The 15,087-nt window shown below is 39.2% G+C and overlaps 1 protein-coding gene across 1 annotated transcript in view; it reads right to left on the reverse strand.

The window, feature by feature from the left end:
* Window positions 1-4,760: 4,760 nt before the first annotated feature.
* The window catches only part of LOC121067686 (follicle-stimulating hormone receptor), an 85,802-nt gene continuing 75,475 nt past the window's right edge, over window positions 4,761-15,087 (reverse strand). Inside the window, exon 10 of the mRNA XM_040552492.1 lies at window positions 4,761-8,021. Within this exon, the coding sequence (XP_040408426.1) occupies window positions 6,794-8,021 (1,228 nt within the window). The 3' untranslated portion in view covers window positions 4,761-6,793. The remainder of the gene's footprint in view (window positions 8,022-15,087) is intronic.

Raw genomic sequence — 15,087 nt, forward strand, 5'->3', positions numbered from 1 at the left:
CAATTCGCTGCAGTGCAGAGGGCCAGCACAAAACTTACACATCATGTCAGCCCTGCTTTAAAGGTCATTTGTTGTGGAAATGGTCCTTGTGCTGGTACTCTGAACAGGGATGAATATTAGTCTTGGTGCAGACCATTGCTTGCAGGACACCCAGCTTAGAAAAATTAAACATTTTTTTTTTTATTAGCCTCCTCTGTGGAATTCTTTTCACTGCCTCATAAGAATTATAAGTGAAATTTAATTCTCCCTTTCTCTACCTCCCTCCCTCCTCAATAGCATTTCTTCAGAGTTTGCCAACATTAAAGGGGAAAAAGCCTTTGAAAGCCTCCTCAGGACTCTCTCTGACTGTATCTTCTCCTTGCTGGCTGAAGGGCACAGAACTCAGAAGATTTTGTCCCAATATCATCTGGTGTCTGGATGCGGCCTTAAGATTAGGAAAATCATTCTACTTCTGATGTATGGTTGAAACGCCTCTTAAGTACTTTGTTGCATCTTGTTTTCCTGGATGCTGTCCATCTGTCCCATTTGTCATTCTCCTTACTCAGCCAGCAGTGCTCACCTATCAAGGTATTAAGCCAAAATGGCCCCTTTAATGAAGAATTTTAGCAATAGATGTTATGATGACTCAACAGAAGTCTATATTGCTCCATACTGCCCTGCAATCTTCTACCTGTTCATATATACAGTATGTTCCCACTGCTCTCACAGTGGTCTTACTAATTTTTCTGGTTCTTTTTTGATGTGGATACATCTTGCTGCTGGTGCCTGGGTTGGGGAAAAAAAGATCCAGGTGACACACGGCAAAGACTGCATGAGACAGAAAAAAAATTTACTATATTTCAGTCACAATAAAGTTAAGTGAAGCACTCATTTGCTATGTTAGACCTGGAAATATATTTTTGTCTCACCCAGCATTACTTCTCTTGGAAAACCAATGCTTTACAAAAGATTTTCAATGGACAGGGTGAGAGGGAGTACTCTGCAGTTTTTTAATGCTTGAAATCCATTCCTGAGTAATTTCATCCCAAATTAAAGGTCACCTACCGGTTTGAGAACAACTGTTAATGAAGAGCTTAATTATCCAGATGACAGCTGTAAAATCCTGCTCCTGTACATGAATATTTTAAAGCAACAAGGCCCAGATTTTCAAATATGTGTCTGCAGTTAAGTACTTAGACTAAAAACTCCCTCTGAAGAAAAGTGTTTCCATGCAATTCATGTTTGCAATTCACAGTGGAGATTACACATGCCAATATTAAGAATGCAAACATGTGAGGAGGTTTGTATGTGGTTACCTGACCATTTGAACTGGATGCACCTTCCTTTTCTGTTCTTTCTTTCAGGGAGTGGGGGGATGGTTAAATTATTCCTTAAGGATAAATCATTTTGCATTATTAACTCTTCTTAACAACAAAGCTGCATAAATTAAACGTAAGATTATCTGCTGTGTCCTCAGTGGAATGATTAGGAGGGAATCTATAGGAAAGAAATGCAGTCAGATGAACTGAAGGCTTGCTAAATGGGATGCAAAGCCTCATCTTGCATTCCTAACAAGCTCAGATGTAGACCTGCCTTCTAATGAGCAAACCCTGCTTGGTGTATCTGTGCAACCTCCAGAGCAATGCTGTAAAGAAAACGGCTCATGGTTCATTTTCTCTACTGAGTTAGGTTTTTGCTTTTATTGATGCTTTTGACCAGCTGCTCCCATTAACTCTACCTGTGGTGGCAATGTTCATGATGTGACCTTTAGTCCATCACGCCAGTGGCCCCATTTCTCACTTCCCATCACAACACTAGCTATGTGTTTCTTGGGGAGGTCAGGTATTGGTTCCACTCAAAATACATGCCTGAAGGGGTAATGCCTCCATCAGGCAGACCAAGAAAAAGTGGTCCCCAAAGGCAGCAAATTCACTTCCAGCACAATCTCTTATGTCACTCTGACGATGGCACTGTAAGAGGAAAGGAAGCCATACCTCTTTAACCAGGCATTTTCTGGGGCTTGGTGGAAACTGAAATACAAGGGCCGTGTAAGGGTGTGAGGCAGCAGTAGAGGAGTGTCCGGGATGTCTTTCAGATTCCGGGAGTAATCAAGCAATCACTCACAGGAAATGTAAACCAAGTAAAAACGGGAAGAAAAAAACAAGAGCAGAAAATAAACATTGAAAAGTTTACAGCTAGACAAGTCGTTGCAATCAATTGATTCTTTAAGGCCTTTCTCCAAACAACACATATTCATGAATCATTGCTCTCACCCACATCCAGTGAGAGAAGAAACAAACCTCTGGTATTGTTTTTCCTGTTTTTCCCTGCAATGTTCTCACCAAGCTCAAACTGTGCCTGCTTGAATCTTAGGCCTTGTGCTCAGTACTTTCAAACTAGTTAAATGTTAGTCTGGTGCTCATGATGAGCTCCTGGTGCTCAGTTCATGCTCTGGGCTGTCTCTAACATGTCATTGTCCTTGAGTTTGTTCAACACTTGCATTCCTTTGTTCTCTTTATCTCTGTTAGTGTGAGTCTGCAGTGTCATTGGTGGTTCATGGGAGTGGGGGAGAGCACCAGGCCTCGGCCTGTCATGGTGGGCCTTTGGTCTCCTTATACTGCACAGTGACTCAAGCTGTGACATAACCATGAGTTCTGCACTGTCTTGAAATCTGCCCTTGCCTGTGCAGCACTTGTCAAACGGTAGGGAGGAAAACCAGAAGGCATTACAGTATTGTCAGCTGTCAGATGGTCTTTGGAGCAGGCTGGCAACAGGCTTCAGGTTAGAAAAACCCCAAATCTTTTCCTGTGAGACAGAGCTTAGCAACGACTCAGTTTCCTTGTTACTCGTGGCTCATCTTATGACCACCAGGGCTTGGAATCTCTGTTTTGATGAGTCTTCAGATCAGACACACTGCCTGTCAAAAAGAGGGACAGAATAGTGTCTCATCTAAGAAGAGTCATTTCTATATATTAAAAAGGACCAAAACTCTGTCAATGATTTGTATCTTACTTCATAGAAGTGTGAATTAATGGAAGAGACTGGTTAAAACAATGACATATGAGTGCTGCAAAGTTATCTGTTTTAGAAGTTTCAAACACATTTTTTCTGTATTTTCTTAGCTCTCTGGGAGACTACTTTTTATTTTTATTTTTTATTTTTTTTATTGTGGCGGCTTTCATCAAGTGAGTTTCATTCGTAGGTCACAATGACCCGATTGTGGAGGCTGCGCTGCATAAATGGAACTCCAGATAAGCAGTAACATTAATTGCTTACTTCATCAGCATATCTCTGCCTGTACACTTGCTCTCAAGGCATTTTGTTTGGTTTTATTAGATTTCAGAAGGGAAAATGTAAAATAGTTTAAAGATTACACAAATAAAACACATTGTTCAGTGCTGAGAAAATCCACACCAAACATAAGCTGGCTTTTTTTGACTTTACAAGCATGAATAAAATGTATCTTGCAGTTTTTCTTATTTTTCTTTCTTCAGTGTAAAAAACACTACCTTGAGAACAGCTATAAAAGGACCAATGTCCCACAAAAGGAATGGTACAGGCCCTACAATGCCCTTTTCCCTTCCCTTCCCTTCCCTTCCCTTCCCTTCCCTTCCCTTCCCTTCCCTTCCCTTCCCTTCCCTTCCCTTCCCTTCCCTTCCCTTCCCTTCCCTTCCCTTCCCTTCCCTTCCCTTCCCTTCCCTTCCCTTCCCTTCCCTTCCCTTCCCTTCCCTTCCCTTCCCTTCCCTTCCCTTCCCTTCCCTTCCCTTCCCTTCCCTTCCCTTCCCTTCCCAACTGTCTTTATCTCTACCCCTGACTTCTTGCATTTTTACCTCTTTCAGTTCTCTCCCCCATCTCACTGGGAGGGAATAAGCAAGCAGCTGACTGGTGCTTAGGTGCCTGCTGAGAAGCTAACAGCACAAGATTACAAGAAGGAGGTTTGATCTTGGCAACCACATGGACTGCCTGCCAGTTTTGGAGCTGCTGCCATGAGCTGAGCTGCTACAGGAGGTCCTGTGCAGTATGTATAGGCAGGATGACATGTGTCTCAAGCATTTCTGTCCTGTCCTACCAAGGTAAGGTGTTCAGTTATTCAGGCTCTGCTCTTCAAGTATCATCCTTTCTTCCCTCTGGAAGAAGAGCATTGGCCTGATGGCTTCATCCCTTGAGTCCTGGTCTGACTCTGGGCACAAGATGCAATCCTGCAAGGTCTCTTTTCAGAGGTGTTTATTTGTACAGTATGTTTAACTGGGTCCTGATTCTGCTAATGTCCAGGGAACAGTTAACTAGATGAGCTGTACCAAGTTTGTGTGCACAATATAGCCACATATGATTTATATGACTGCCCTCTAGGTTTTGTCTCTTGACCCAACACAACATGACCCAACACAAAAAACTCCTTATTCTGCTATGCTCAGTCAGGGTGAGTTGTGCTTGATCCTGAGGGCAGTAATACTGATCACAATAAGCTATTTGTTGCACAAGCACCGAGGACTGTGCCCTGTGGAAAGAAGAGCTTGCTTAAATGTTGTGTGAAACAGTCACAGGGAAATCCAGAATGCCTGCCTTTCAAGGTTTTTGAGGTCTCATTCTGTTGCCTTTGAAAATGGTCAGGGCCAGGCAAACATGACACACTGCATAAATTTGTCCTATTTGTCAACAAAAATGGTCTAGCATTTGCCAAAGAACACCCCTTATTTTTGACCCAAGAATAGATTCAGGAGCTTTTTCTGAATGCAACTAGACTATTTATCATTTTGGAACATCATCAAGACATAGAATCGTTTAAATTGGAAAAAGACCTTCAGGACCATCAAGTCCAGATCTACCAAGTCACATCACTAAACCATGTCCGCTACTGCTATGCCCACACATCTCTTAAATACCTCCCGGAATGGGGACTCCACCAATTCCCTTAAAACACTTCCATTAGGTTGGGTTTTAATCACTGCATACAACTACACTGTATATGACATAAAGTGTTTGTGAAGAAATGATTCCTCTGAGTACTCAGAAGGGCTTCCCAGAGATGGACTGTCTTTGCGGTCTAGCTCTTCCATTCTTCTTCCTCCTGGATCTTGGAGGAGGTGTTACCCACGTTGAGTAAAGAAAATTCCATCCTTCTCTCCCCCATCCCCCCGTCTTTGTTTTCCCCTGTTTTATGCTAATTTTATGCTAATACCTTCTTTCCCAGCTAGGATTCGATCGTCTCCTGTAGTTATTCACATCAGGTTCAGGTGCTGACATGTAAAGCTGATGACAGGAAAAATTATGGATGGAAACATCAAAACAGCTGCTGAAATGTTAGGAGTTGTAAACAGGAAATATTCAAAACTCATCATATTAACCCGTGAAGACTCCAAAGATTTTTAATCTCATGGGGCAAAAACGTGAATTGTCTGTGAGGTGGAAATGAAGTTCAGACTTTGCTTTTTTTTTCTTTGCTTTTTCTTTGCTTTTTTATGTCTCCATATCTTCACATAGACACATAATCACCAGGAGAAAACACAACCCAACTCTAAATACTCAATGCATTTTGGAATGATTAACCTGTACCATTTAATTTTTAAGCCTTGCAAAAAGATTGCACACACATTCAGATGTTATTCAAAACATCTGTATTCAAAACATCTGTAAAATCAGGAAATCTTGAATAAGGTCCCCCCCCCCCCCTTATTTCAACCTATGCAGCTTATGCCTCTCACATCTTTCAGTCAGGAGCATCATCTTATAGGCTGCACATGAAACATTATTTATAAGGGAAGGGGAAAGAGTACTTCTAATATCATAAAAGCTAAAATAGTAAAAAAAGCTAAAAAATAATAAAAAATAAAAAATAAAAAAAATAAAAATAAAAGCTAAAAATATTCAAAAGCCAAAAGGATGCATCTGGATACAATGACCCTGACATAGCCCGAGGAATCATGTTAGAACAACCCACATATCCAAGGGGTCCAAATAACCAAGGGGTCCAACCCCAGAAAAGCTATTTCAACCCAACTTTGTGAAACCAACTTGAGGAAGCATCCTCCTTGTTATGAAGGATTTCTTCTAGTTTTGTTCCTGCTCTTTCTTGTCTTGGAAACAAAACCCAAGTCAAACTAAAATCCTTGATATTAATTCACATGAAATCTGTTTCTTTGAGCCTACCAGTCTAGATCAACACAATCCTACCCAACGTGATACTTTTGTGCAGATTAAAGTATGCACACACAGTGTGGGACAGCTAACATTAACCTAACTGAAGATGCATCCGCCCATCTGCTATGGTAAACACAAATGGAAGCAACAGAAGATATTTTCATTACTGGTAAGTTTGTACTGAAGGAGGGCTTAAAACCTTAAAGACTGGGCGTCTTTCTCCTGTAACCCTAGAAGATATGATTAATGAAAAGAGATAATTATCGGTCATTGTTATAACATGCTTCACAGACAAAAAAAAAATAATTCTACATATTTTTTTTCTTTTGACTACATATAACCATTATTTAATTGTCAGTAAGCAGGTAACATCTTCCTAGAATGAAAGCAATCTCTGCCTGTATAGTATGAGATACCTGTTTATAAGCTCATTTATTTCTGGAGACAATTCTACAAGGACACTCTGACATATACTGCAGTTTTGTTCTTTGTCCTTCAAGAACTAATGAAGATCATGTGTCATCTCTGAAGACTGTTCATTGAACAAAAAAGCAAAGAGGAAATAAAAATGTTTTCCCATCAAAAATAAGTTTCCATGCTATGTTGTAGTCATTATTCAAATTCACAGTTGAAAGTGATTATCACACTGCCTCAGACACAAACTCATGCAGGCATTTCAGTTCAAGTGATTTAGAGGAACCAGTGAATAAATAGTCCCATCACTGTTTTTTGATGCTGGAGGATAATGACCATTTCTTGTGTGGAAATTATGAGCAGATGAGGAAGTGTCTGTTCTGTAAATCTGGGCTTGCATTTCACAGCAACCAAACTTGCTCAACAGAATGAAGAAATCCCTGCGGAAAGTCTTTGTGAAAATGGCATAGAGGAAAGGGTTTGCACAGGAATTGATGGGGTAAAACAAAACCAGGAGGATCTTGGATTTGGACACTGTGATGAGAGGAACCTTGAGTGAGGCTGATATAGCAAAAAACGATATTGGCGCCATGCAGAGGAAGTCTGTGAAGATCAATATAGCCATGCGCTTGGCAATCTTGGTGTCACTGTTTGAAGCGATGACGTTAGGGTTTCTTACAGTAAAGTAGATGCAGATGTAGCAGGCGCATATGATCACAAAGGCGAGTACATTCAACACTAAAAGAAATATAACATAAGCCTGAGAAAACGGTGTCTCTATGTCCATGGGCAAACAAATGCTGACCTTCATGTAGCTGCTGACACCAAATATGGGAAGAAGTGCCACCGTGAAAGCAAACATCCAGCCAAAAATCATTATAATCACAGCATGCCGAAATCGAACCTTGCGGTCCAGTTGCATGGCGTAGGTGATAGTATGCCACCTTTCCAGAGTTATCACAGTCAATGTGTAGACTGAGAGTTCACTTGCAAACACTGTAAAAAATCCTGCAGCATTGCATCCAGCCCCTGTTTGCCAGTCTATGGCATAGTTGTAATACTGGCTTTTAGTCTGTATATCTACAGATGCAATAAACAACAGATAGATACCTATGCAGAGGTCTGCGAATGCGAGATTGCACATTAGAAAACGAGGTACAGTGAGTTTGTATTGACTGCTTATTAAAATAATGAGGACAACAGTGTTCCCAGTGATAGCTAAAATGCTGATAAACCATATCAGGACTCTCAGAATATTGTAACCCATAATATCTTCACATGGATTGAAAGCATCAGGTTTAGGTGAGCAAGCCACATTAACTACTTCATTGCATAAACCATAGTCAAATTCATTCTCTGCAGGGTCAAAACCAATGCCATAGTTGGAAATATAATCTTCAGCTGCAGATCGTCTATGTATCTTATTGCCAGGTTGCTCATCAAGGTCTTGCTTAGCCTGAGATATGCTACATATTGGATGTAATTCAGTGCTGAAATTATAAAAAGAGAAGAGTTGGAAACTAAGACACACAACACGAGGCATACAACAAACATTGAATCATGAAGTTTACATTAACAAATCAGTTTTTGGGTTAGCTGATTTTATCGATTTCCTTGGAGCTTGAAATTAATAGGCAGAGTAGTGCCTATTTATATAATATTACATGAAAATGTAGATGGATTTAAAACATAAAACATATGGGAAAGGAAAGCCTGATGTTTGACTTACTAACAATCATGATGATGTTATCCACCTGGACAGAAACATTCAGTAAGAAGCTTCCACTATTTCAACTGAATTTCTCATGTAACCTGACAATGATAAGTGATTCTGCATGGGGGAAACACATAATGATGAATTCCTACATATGACTGGACTTTGAAGAATGAGACAATTCAGTTGTGCAGATAAGGAGTCTGTATAATCAGAATCACTCCACTGTTCATTAGTATTACTCTTAAATTTCCTTTTTCCTAAAGATTTTGTCAGTCAGTGTGTCATATTCAATACCAAAACTCCTTCAGGGCACAGAACAGCTCCAGTCTGTGCAATTCATTTTAAGTATATCATATCATATTGGTCACTGGCTATTAAAGTAAATAAATAACATAAGTGAGATCATGCAGGGTTTCCAGATAGTCTCTGAAAGCCAGATGTCATCACAGATACAAACACTAGACATGGTAGAACATTTTGCTTAAAAAATGTTTTTCAAGGAAAGTGAAGTGAAGTGAACAAGTAAAACCAAACCAAGCCAAGCCAAGCCAAACTAAATCAACATTTCTGTAGAAACAATAGTTGCTTTTGTTTCTGTCAGAAGGCCTTTTTAAATCGTGTTGGGAATTTTTAGTAGAAAAAAAGTCAATAAAGGAAAAGAGTTTCAAGGAAAAATTTCCTTTGAAGGTAAATTTTTTTAATTATTATTTTAAAAACAGTTTATATTTAGCTTTGTTTCCTAGAGGATTAACCTCAAGTCCGTCTTCTCCATGCATAGACCAACTGAAGAAACAAGTGTTTTGGCTGAGAAGCTCAGCTCCATCAAGCTAACAAATATCAAGGTGTGTTAGCAAGAAACAAAGGGTCAGCCTTGAATAAGTTTCTCCTAGACCTCCTTTGAAGTTTGCTGCCCCAGAAACTTGCATCCATTACTTTGCATAAAGATGGATCCAGACTTAATTTGAGTTAGCAAATAAAACCGTTGACGGTGTGTTGCAAAACCAACTGTTTCTGCCTATTTTCATCTATTGTTTAGACAGCAAATTAGGTGTCCGTGTTCCAGGACAGGACCCTAGCTTATCTTCCACCCTGATCTGCAGTACACTTGAGAGGACAGCTTTATAGGCAAGCTAGGTCGAAATGGTTAAACAAGTTGTAGCAGATTAAAAGCGAGGATTCTTTTTTTTTTTTTTTGTAACCCAATTTTACCCTTTGACTTTGTGCACTCACTACATCTTCCAAAAATCAAGTTGAAAAGGAAGAAAGAAAAAACTAATGAAGGCCCAGCACCAGAAGGTGAGGAACATTTCCTATGAGGTTTCGAGCATCCTCTGCTATTATCAATATTTTTTATCTTGCCTGTCAACTGAGGCAGAAAGCCGATTTTCTGTGAGGTCAAATATGCACTATGGAGGTCACAACTGCAATAACAAGGCATTACATTTTGCTCCCCTGTGTTCTGCCTGCGTAAGGATGAGTGAGGGGCCAAGCATATTGATCAATATATCAACAGTTCTCTATCTGAGAGGGAGTATATGCTTCCAAGGAGCAATAATGGATGAGAAAGTCCCTCAGTTTTGAGTGTAACAGGCACTTGAGGGCACTGAAAACTACTGCAATTAGTAGTTCTTTGTAAATGAACTGAAGAAAAGGGTTTCATCCAATTGCTTCCCAGCTATGAGTTAAAAATAAACATTTTCCTAAATTATGGAGGCACTACCTGGAGCTAAATCTATCCAACAGATAAGACAGCTATGTAAGGCCAATGAAATATTTCTGATTATTATTATTTATTCATTCCTGAATTATTTAACACCCAGAGCTCCCAAACAAAATCAGACTCCCACAGAGTTAGCCACTATGTTTGTTCTGAGGATAGGTAGTGAGGAGTCTCCTGGCTGCTTCCTTGCACTGTAAGCAGAGTGACGGGCAGTTGCAAACTCCCAAGGGAAAGAAAAGCCATCATCTAGTACTGACTGTCCTGAGATATTTGCCCCTTGTGCTCTCAGAACAATAATTTAAAACATTTTTTGGCAAGAGATTGGGCCTTGCTTTCCTTTGAGAAGGCAAGCATCATAATAGTTATGTATTCAAACTATTTTTAACACTCTGCTACTGTTTAACATAGTTTTGCTCAAGTAAACACTCTGAATAATAAACCAGAAAAAGGACAACTTAAAAAGCAACATCGAAATTGGCAAAGCACTCTGACAAATATAACTACCCTTGTGCAAGTAGTTATTTCATGCACTCCATTTGGATCTGGTGACAGCAGGATCTTGTGTGCTGAGAAAAGTAATTAGCAGAATAAATAGTCCAGACCTCGGTTCTGTGTTAGGCCCTATCTTGAACCAAACATCCTTACCAAAAAGTGACATCAAGTGAGTAGGGAGCAACTGGTATCATGTTCTCATGAAACAAGGCCCAAACACAACTCTGTGTGGTGTGTTCTTTAAAAAAATAGGTTTTCAAGTGATAGCTTCTCCAAAAAATAATGATCGTGTGTAAGGACAGCATCATAACGATGCAGATCTTTTAAGCAGAAGGTGATCTTTATATCAAGGAAGTCAATGGGCTATGTCAAGTTGAGGGTTTTAACATCCAACTTCTACCCTATCCAAGCTTGAATGATGTTATTTTCCAGTCACAGGAGAACATGAGAGTTCAACACACTACATCGGCCTTGTCCGAAAAAGCAGGTTAGCTCCTGTTAGGCCACCATCACAATATTCCAGTGTAATAAATCTTCAGATCAATATTTATCATACAATCCTTCTTAGAATGGGGAAAAACAAACAAACAAACAAACAAAAAAATACAACAAAAACAAAACTGCCAACATTTTAATTTGTGTCTCAGTCTGGCAGGTCTCTGCTTGATGCAATATCCTCCAAAATTTAGAAGGCACTGCCACTATAACAGGTTTAATATTTCCATTAGCACAACAGAGCTGGTGCAAATGTGTTTAGGAGAGGTGATCACTCACTATCTACTATGGAGACTTATTTTATCTAGGTTCTTGAGTGCTGGAGAAGTATCAAAGATAGGAAACCTTACACAAATGAGGCAGCCAGGAAGGGGCCACACACCCCTGACTTAATTCCTTCTGAGATTTCCCACGTGAGCATCAAATGCTGTGGTGATCCTTAGAAATGCACTTACAGTGTAATGAGGCATCCTTTTTATACTTCCTGTACTACTGGGAAATATTTTGAGATCTAAACTGTTACAGGGGAATGAGTGGCTCCTGTGAAGATGCACAGTAAGTCAGGTAACATCACTGTTCCCACCAGAATAAGAAAAGTCTGCTGCACTAAACCAAGTGCAGCTCTTGCCAAAGAAATACTAGATGTTGTGTGAGCAAACATTGCAGACTATTAATAACTCTTCAAAATCCTGAGCAGTCTTGAATGCACACACATCTTGTCAAGAAAACTGCTTTGAAATGCAAGTGGGTGTAGCTGCTGCATATGTGACTAATCTCTGCTGAAGTGCATGGGAATACCTTTCGCGTTCAGACTCACAGCACTGAACTAACATGCACACGTATTCTCTCTTTAAACTGGAGAGAGGATATTGGTCTTCCACCAATTTCAGTACACGACACATGACTGTATGAATGAAATGAACATTTTTAATTGCGTTTAAATGCAGTTAACAGGAAAAAATGATCTAAATCATTGGTTCTAATCATTTTGTATTTATGCCTAGTATTTTTAAAAGATAATTCTGTCAACCATTAAAAACATAGATAAATGCATTCAACTTTGTTCTGTTGATCAGGGAGATACAGCTTATATGTATATGTTTATTCAAATAATCATATATCAGAGCATATATGGATCTCAAGTCTGAATTTTTATATTTTTTACCCAGCAGTGATGCATTTCTTTTACAAGACAATGAATGCTATTTTCCTAATGATTCCTGTCCTAGTCTAGTTGATTGAAAACTTAACTAATATTAAAATATAGGAAACCAGCAATCAGTTATTTTAACAGTGAAACTAAACTACCTGGAATGTACTGTATACAGAAAATAGTTTATCTAAATGTATTTATTTAACACAGGAGTTCATAATGATAGACAGAGATAGGCACAGCTTGTTTCTTGCTCCCTTGTCCTTCTAGATTTCAGTGTGTCTCTCCTCTTCTACACCTACTTTATAATAAACAAAAGCCTTCCTGCCTTGTCAGCTACAATTAAGTGGAATATTCTTTGAATTAAATTACTAAAATAAGTTGAAATGGAAAAAAAGTCTCTGTAGCTAAAGAATAGCTACCCTTTCAAAAGTGTTTTTAGCTTGTAAAATCAGAAATTAATATTCTTTTCAATATTTTAAGTATAGCTACTTTAGAAAAACAAAAAGTTTTTTAATGCACACTAAAATTCAGTTTTACTAACTCTACAAAAATAGATCATAAGTAATTTTCTTCTGCTGTTTGAAGGATTTTTCATTCATTCAAGATAGATTTTTTTGAGATAACTTATTGGAGGTATTCTGGAGCTCAACTGACCTCCTGTAGAAAAAAACATATTCAGTGAGGAACTAGAAAATGTTCGCACCATTAAGGGCAAGAAGACATTTTAAGACCTTTTTTTCTCTATGGGGAACAACAGAGATTTGATAGGTCAGCTTAAGTAAATTTAAGTAGCTCTGGTATTTATTTGCATTTGTGGCAGCAACTTATTATTATTATTACTATTATTTTTATTTTTATTTTTATTTTTAAATCACCAAAACTATTTCTTAGAAAGTTCCACGTAGGGTACCAGTTGCCCTATATTGATTTTTTTTTTTTTTTTAATTTCACTCCTTTACTGAAATTTTAAATTTAGGCAACTTGTGAACACAAGTTTCTGGATTTCACAAATTATCTGTGATGTCTTCTGACCTGAAAACTCCTTCACCCTTAAGGACAAGCAGTAGAAGAGGAGCTCATATCAATAAAAGAATTTTCTCAAAGCCAGCACAAAGAGGAGCATCTCCAACTTGTATTCTATTTCTCACCGTTGCATTACAACACATTTTGTAGGGGACTGCGGAATCATGGCCAGACATGCTCCAGAAGCAGCCCCACCACTGTGTTGTGCTCCAGCTCAGCTCACTGGCCATCTGCACTTGATTTTTGAGTTCTGCACAATTCATTGGCATTTCTTTGCAAAATTACACTCACCCAGGCTGTGGGAAGGGCTGTCAGTGTCCTCCTTGGTTTCTTACTTGCTAGGGCAGAGGTGCCCAAAAGTGGAGCCACGCTACGGGGGAAGTGAGGGCTGTGAGTTTCAATTCCCCTGGGTAATTGTGGCACAAAAGTTATTCAGAGTGAGGGGACGCTGAGAGCTTACTAAAAGCTCAGTACCATCTCCTCCTGTTGCTTTCCTTCAACAGTAACTCTTAACCTGATTTTGAAGAGCCCTGTTGCCTACTTTCCAGTGTGGATTCTAGGATTTGGGTCTTGATTTGGCTCAGGCAGCCCAGAAGTCAAGTACCTTCAAAAATATGTATGATAGAGTGATATCAAAAATCCCTTTGCAGATTTAGCTTTTTAGAACTAAACATACTTCCTCTGAACTCATTGGGAAATACCACCCTGCCACCAGTGCTGGAAGGACTGGAACCATTTCTAATTAGCAGGCAACCAAGCACTGTGCCTCAGTAAGCCTGTAGAAATATGTGAAAACATCACCTGCTGATAACCTCTTGTAGCAAAAAGTTTAGAATTTTGGATCAAAAACAGGCAATGAAGGATAGATTCTGCCAGATACTTCCCTTACCACTGTATTGTCTGATATCAAACTTGCACTTTTCCCATGTAGTTTTGCAACACACATGCAGGTGATATGTACTAGCTATCAGCATAGCAGGACCAGGCATCTTTCATTGCCTTTAATTTCAGTGACAGTACACTGCTAGAAGTAAAATAAATGGCTATTATAAAGTATTTAAATGAAGCTTACAAATAGCTTATACTTTTTATGCATGGTTTTACTTTTCTTTGAAATTTTAGGCATCTTCTGAAGACAATGTTTTGAACTGTAACAATGATCCATAAAACTATTTTTTTTTTCTGCCATGGCAAATTCCAAGTTTTTGAGGACTTCCAGTAAAAGAGGAACTTCAAACAATAACATGTTCCCATAGGTACCAATCATTCAGGTTTTCCAGTGGCACAAATTCATGAGGTTCATTAACTAGTTCTCATGTAACATTTAAAGTTTATCTGAGCAGCTGAAAATACTCAATGTGAGTCATTAATACCTGAAGTCTCAATGTATCTTGATGATGGCAAATCAAAACAAGTACTGAAAATTAGTTTGGGAGTCTAAAAGACCTCCCTGTCCCAGTGAATTTGGGTTTAAAGGGATTGCTCTAGATTAACCATTTCAGAAATCATGTCCAAAAATGATGTGTATGTAGATGTGACAGACAAAATATCTGTGGCAGAGGTGATTCTCTCACTGTGTTTAGCATTGGTGAGGCCTCACCTTGAATGTAGTGTATAGTTCTGGGATCCACAACATAAAAAGGATGTTAAGATATTTGAAAGCATCCAGAGGAGGACAACAATACCAGTAAAAGGGCTGAAAGACATGTCCTATGAGCGGAGGCTGGGGGCACTTGGGTTGTCTAGTCTGGAGAAACAGAGGTTAAGGTGACCTTGTTGCTCTCTACCACTTCCTGAGGAGGGGAAATGGAGAGGGAGGGTCTGGTCTCTTTTCCCTGATAACCAACGATAGTCGGACACATGGGAATGGTACAAAGCTGCACCAGAGGAGATTCAACTGGATGTTAGGAAAAAATTCTTTACTGTGAGGGTGCTCAAACACTGGACCAGGCT

Source organism: Cygnus olor, chromosome 3, assembly GCF_009769625.2.
Source record: "Cygnus olor isolate bCygOlo1 chromosome 3, bCygOlo1.pri.v2, whole genome shotgun sequence".
NCBI classification, from domain to species: Eukaryota; Metazoa; Chordata; class Aves; order Anseriformes; family Anatidae; genus Cygnus; species Cygnus olor.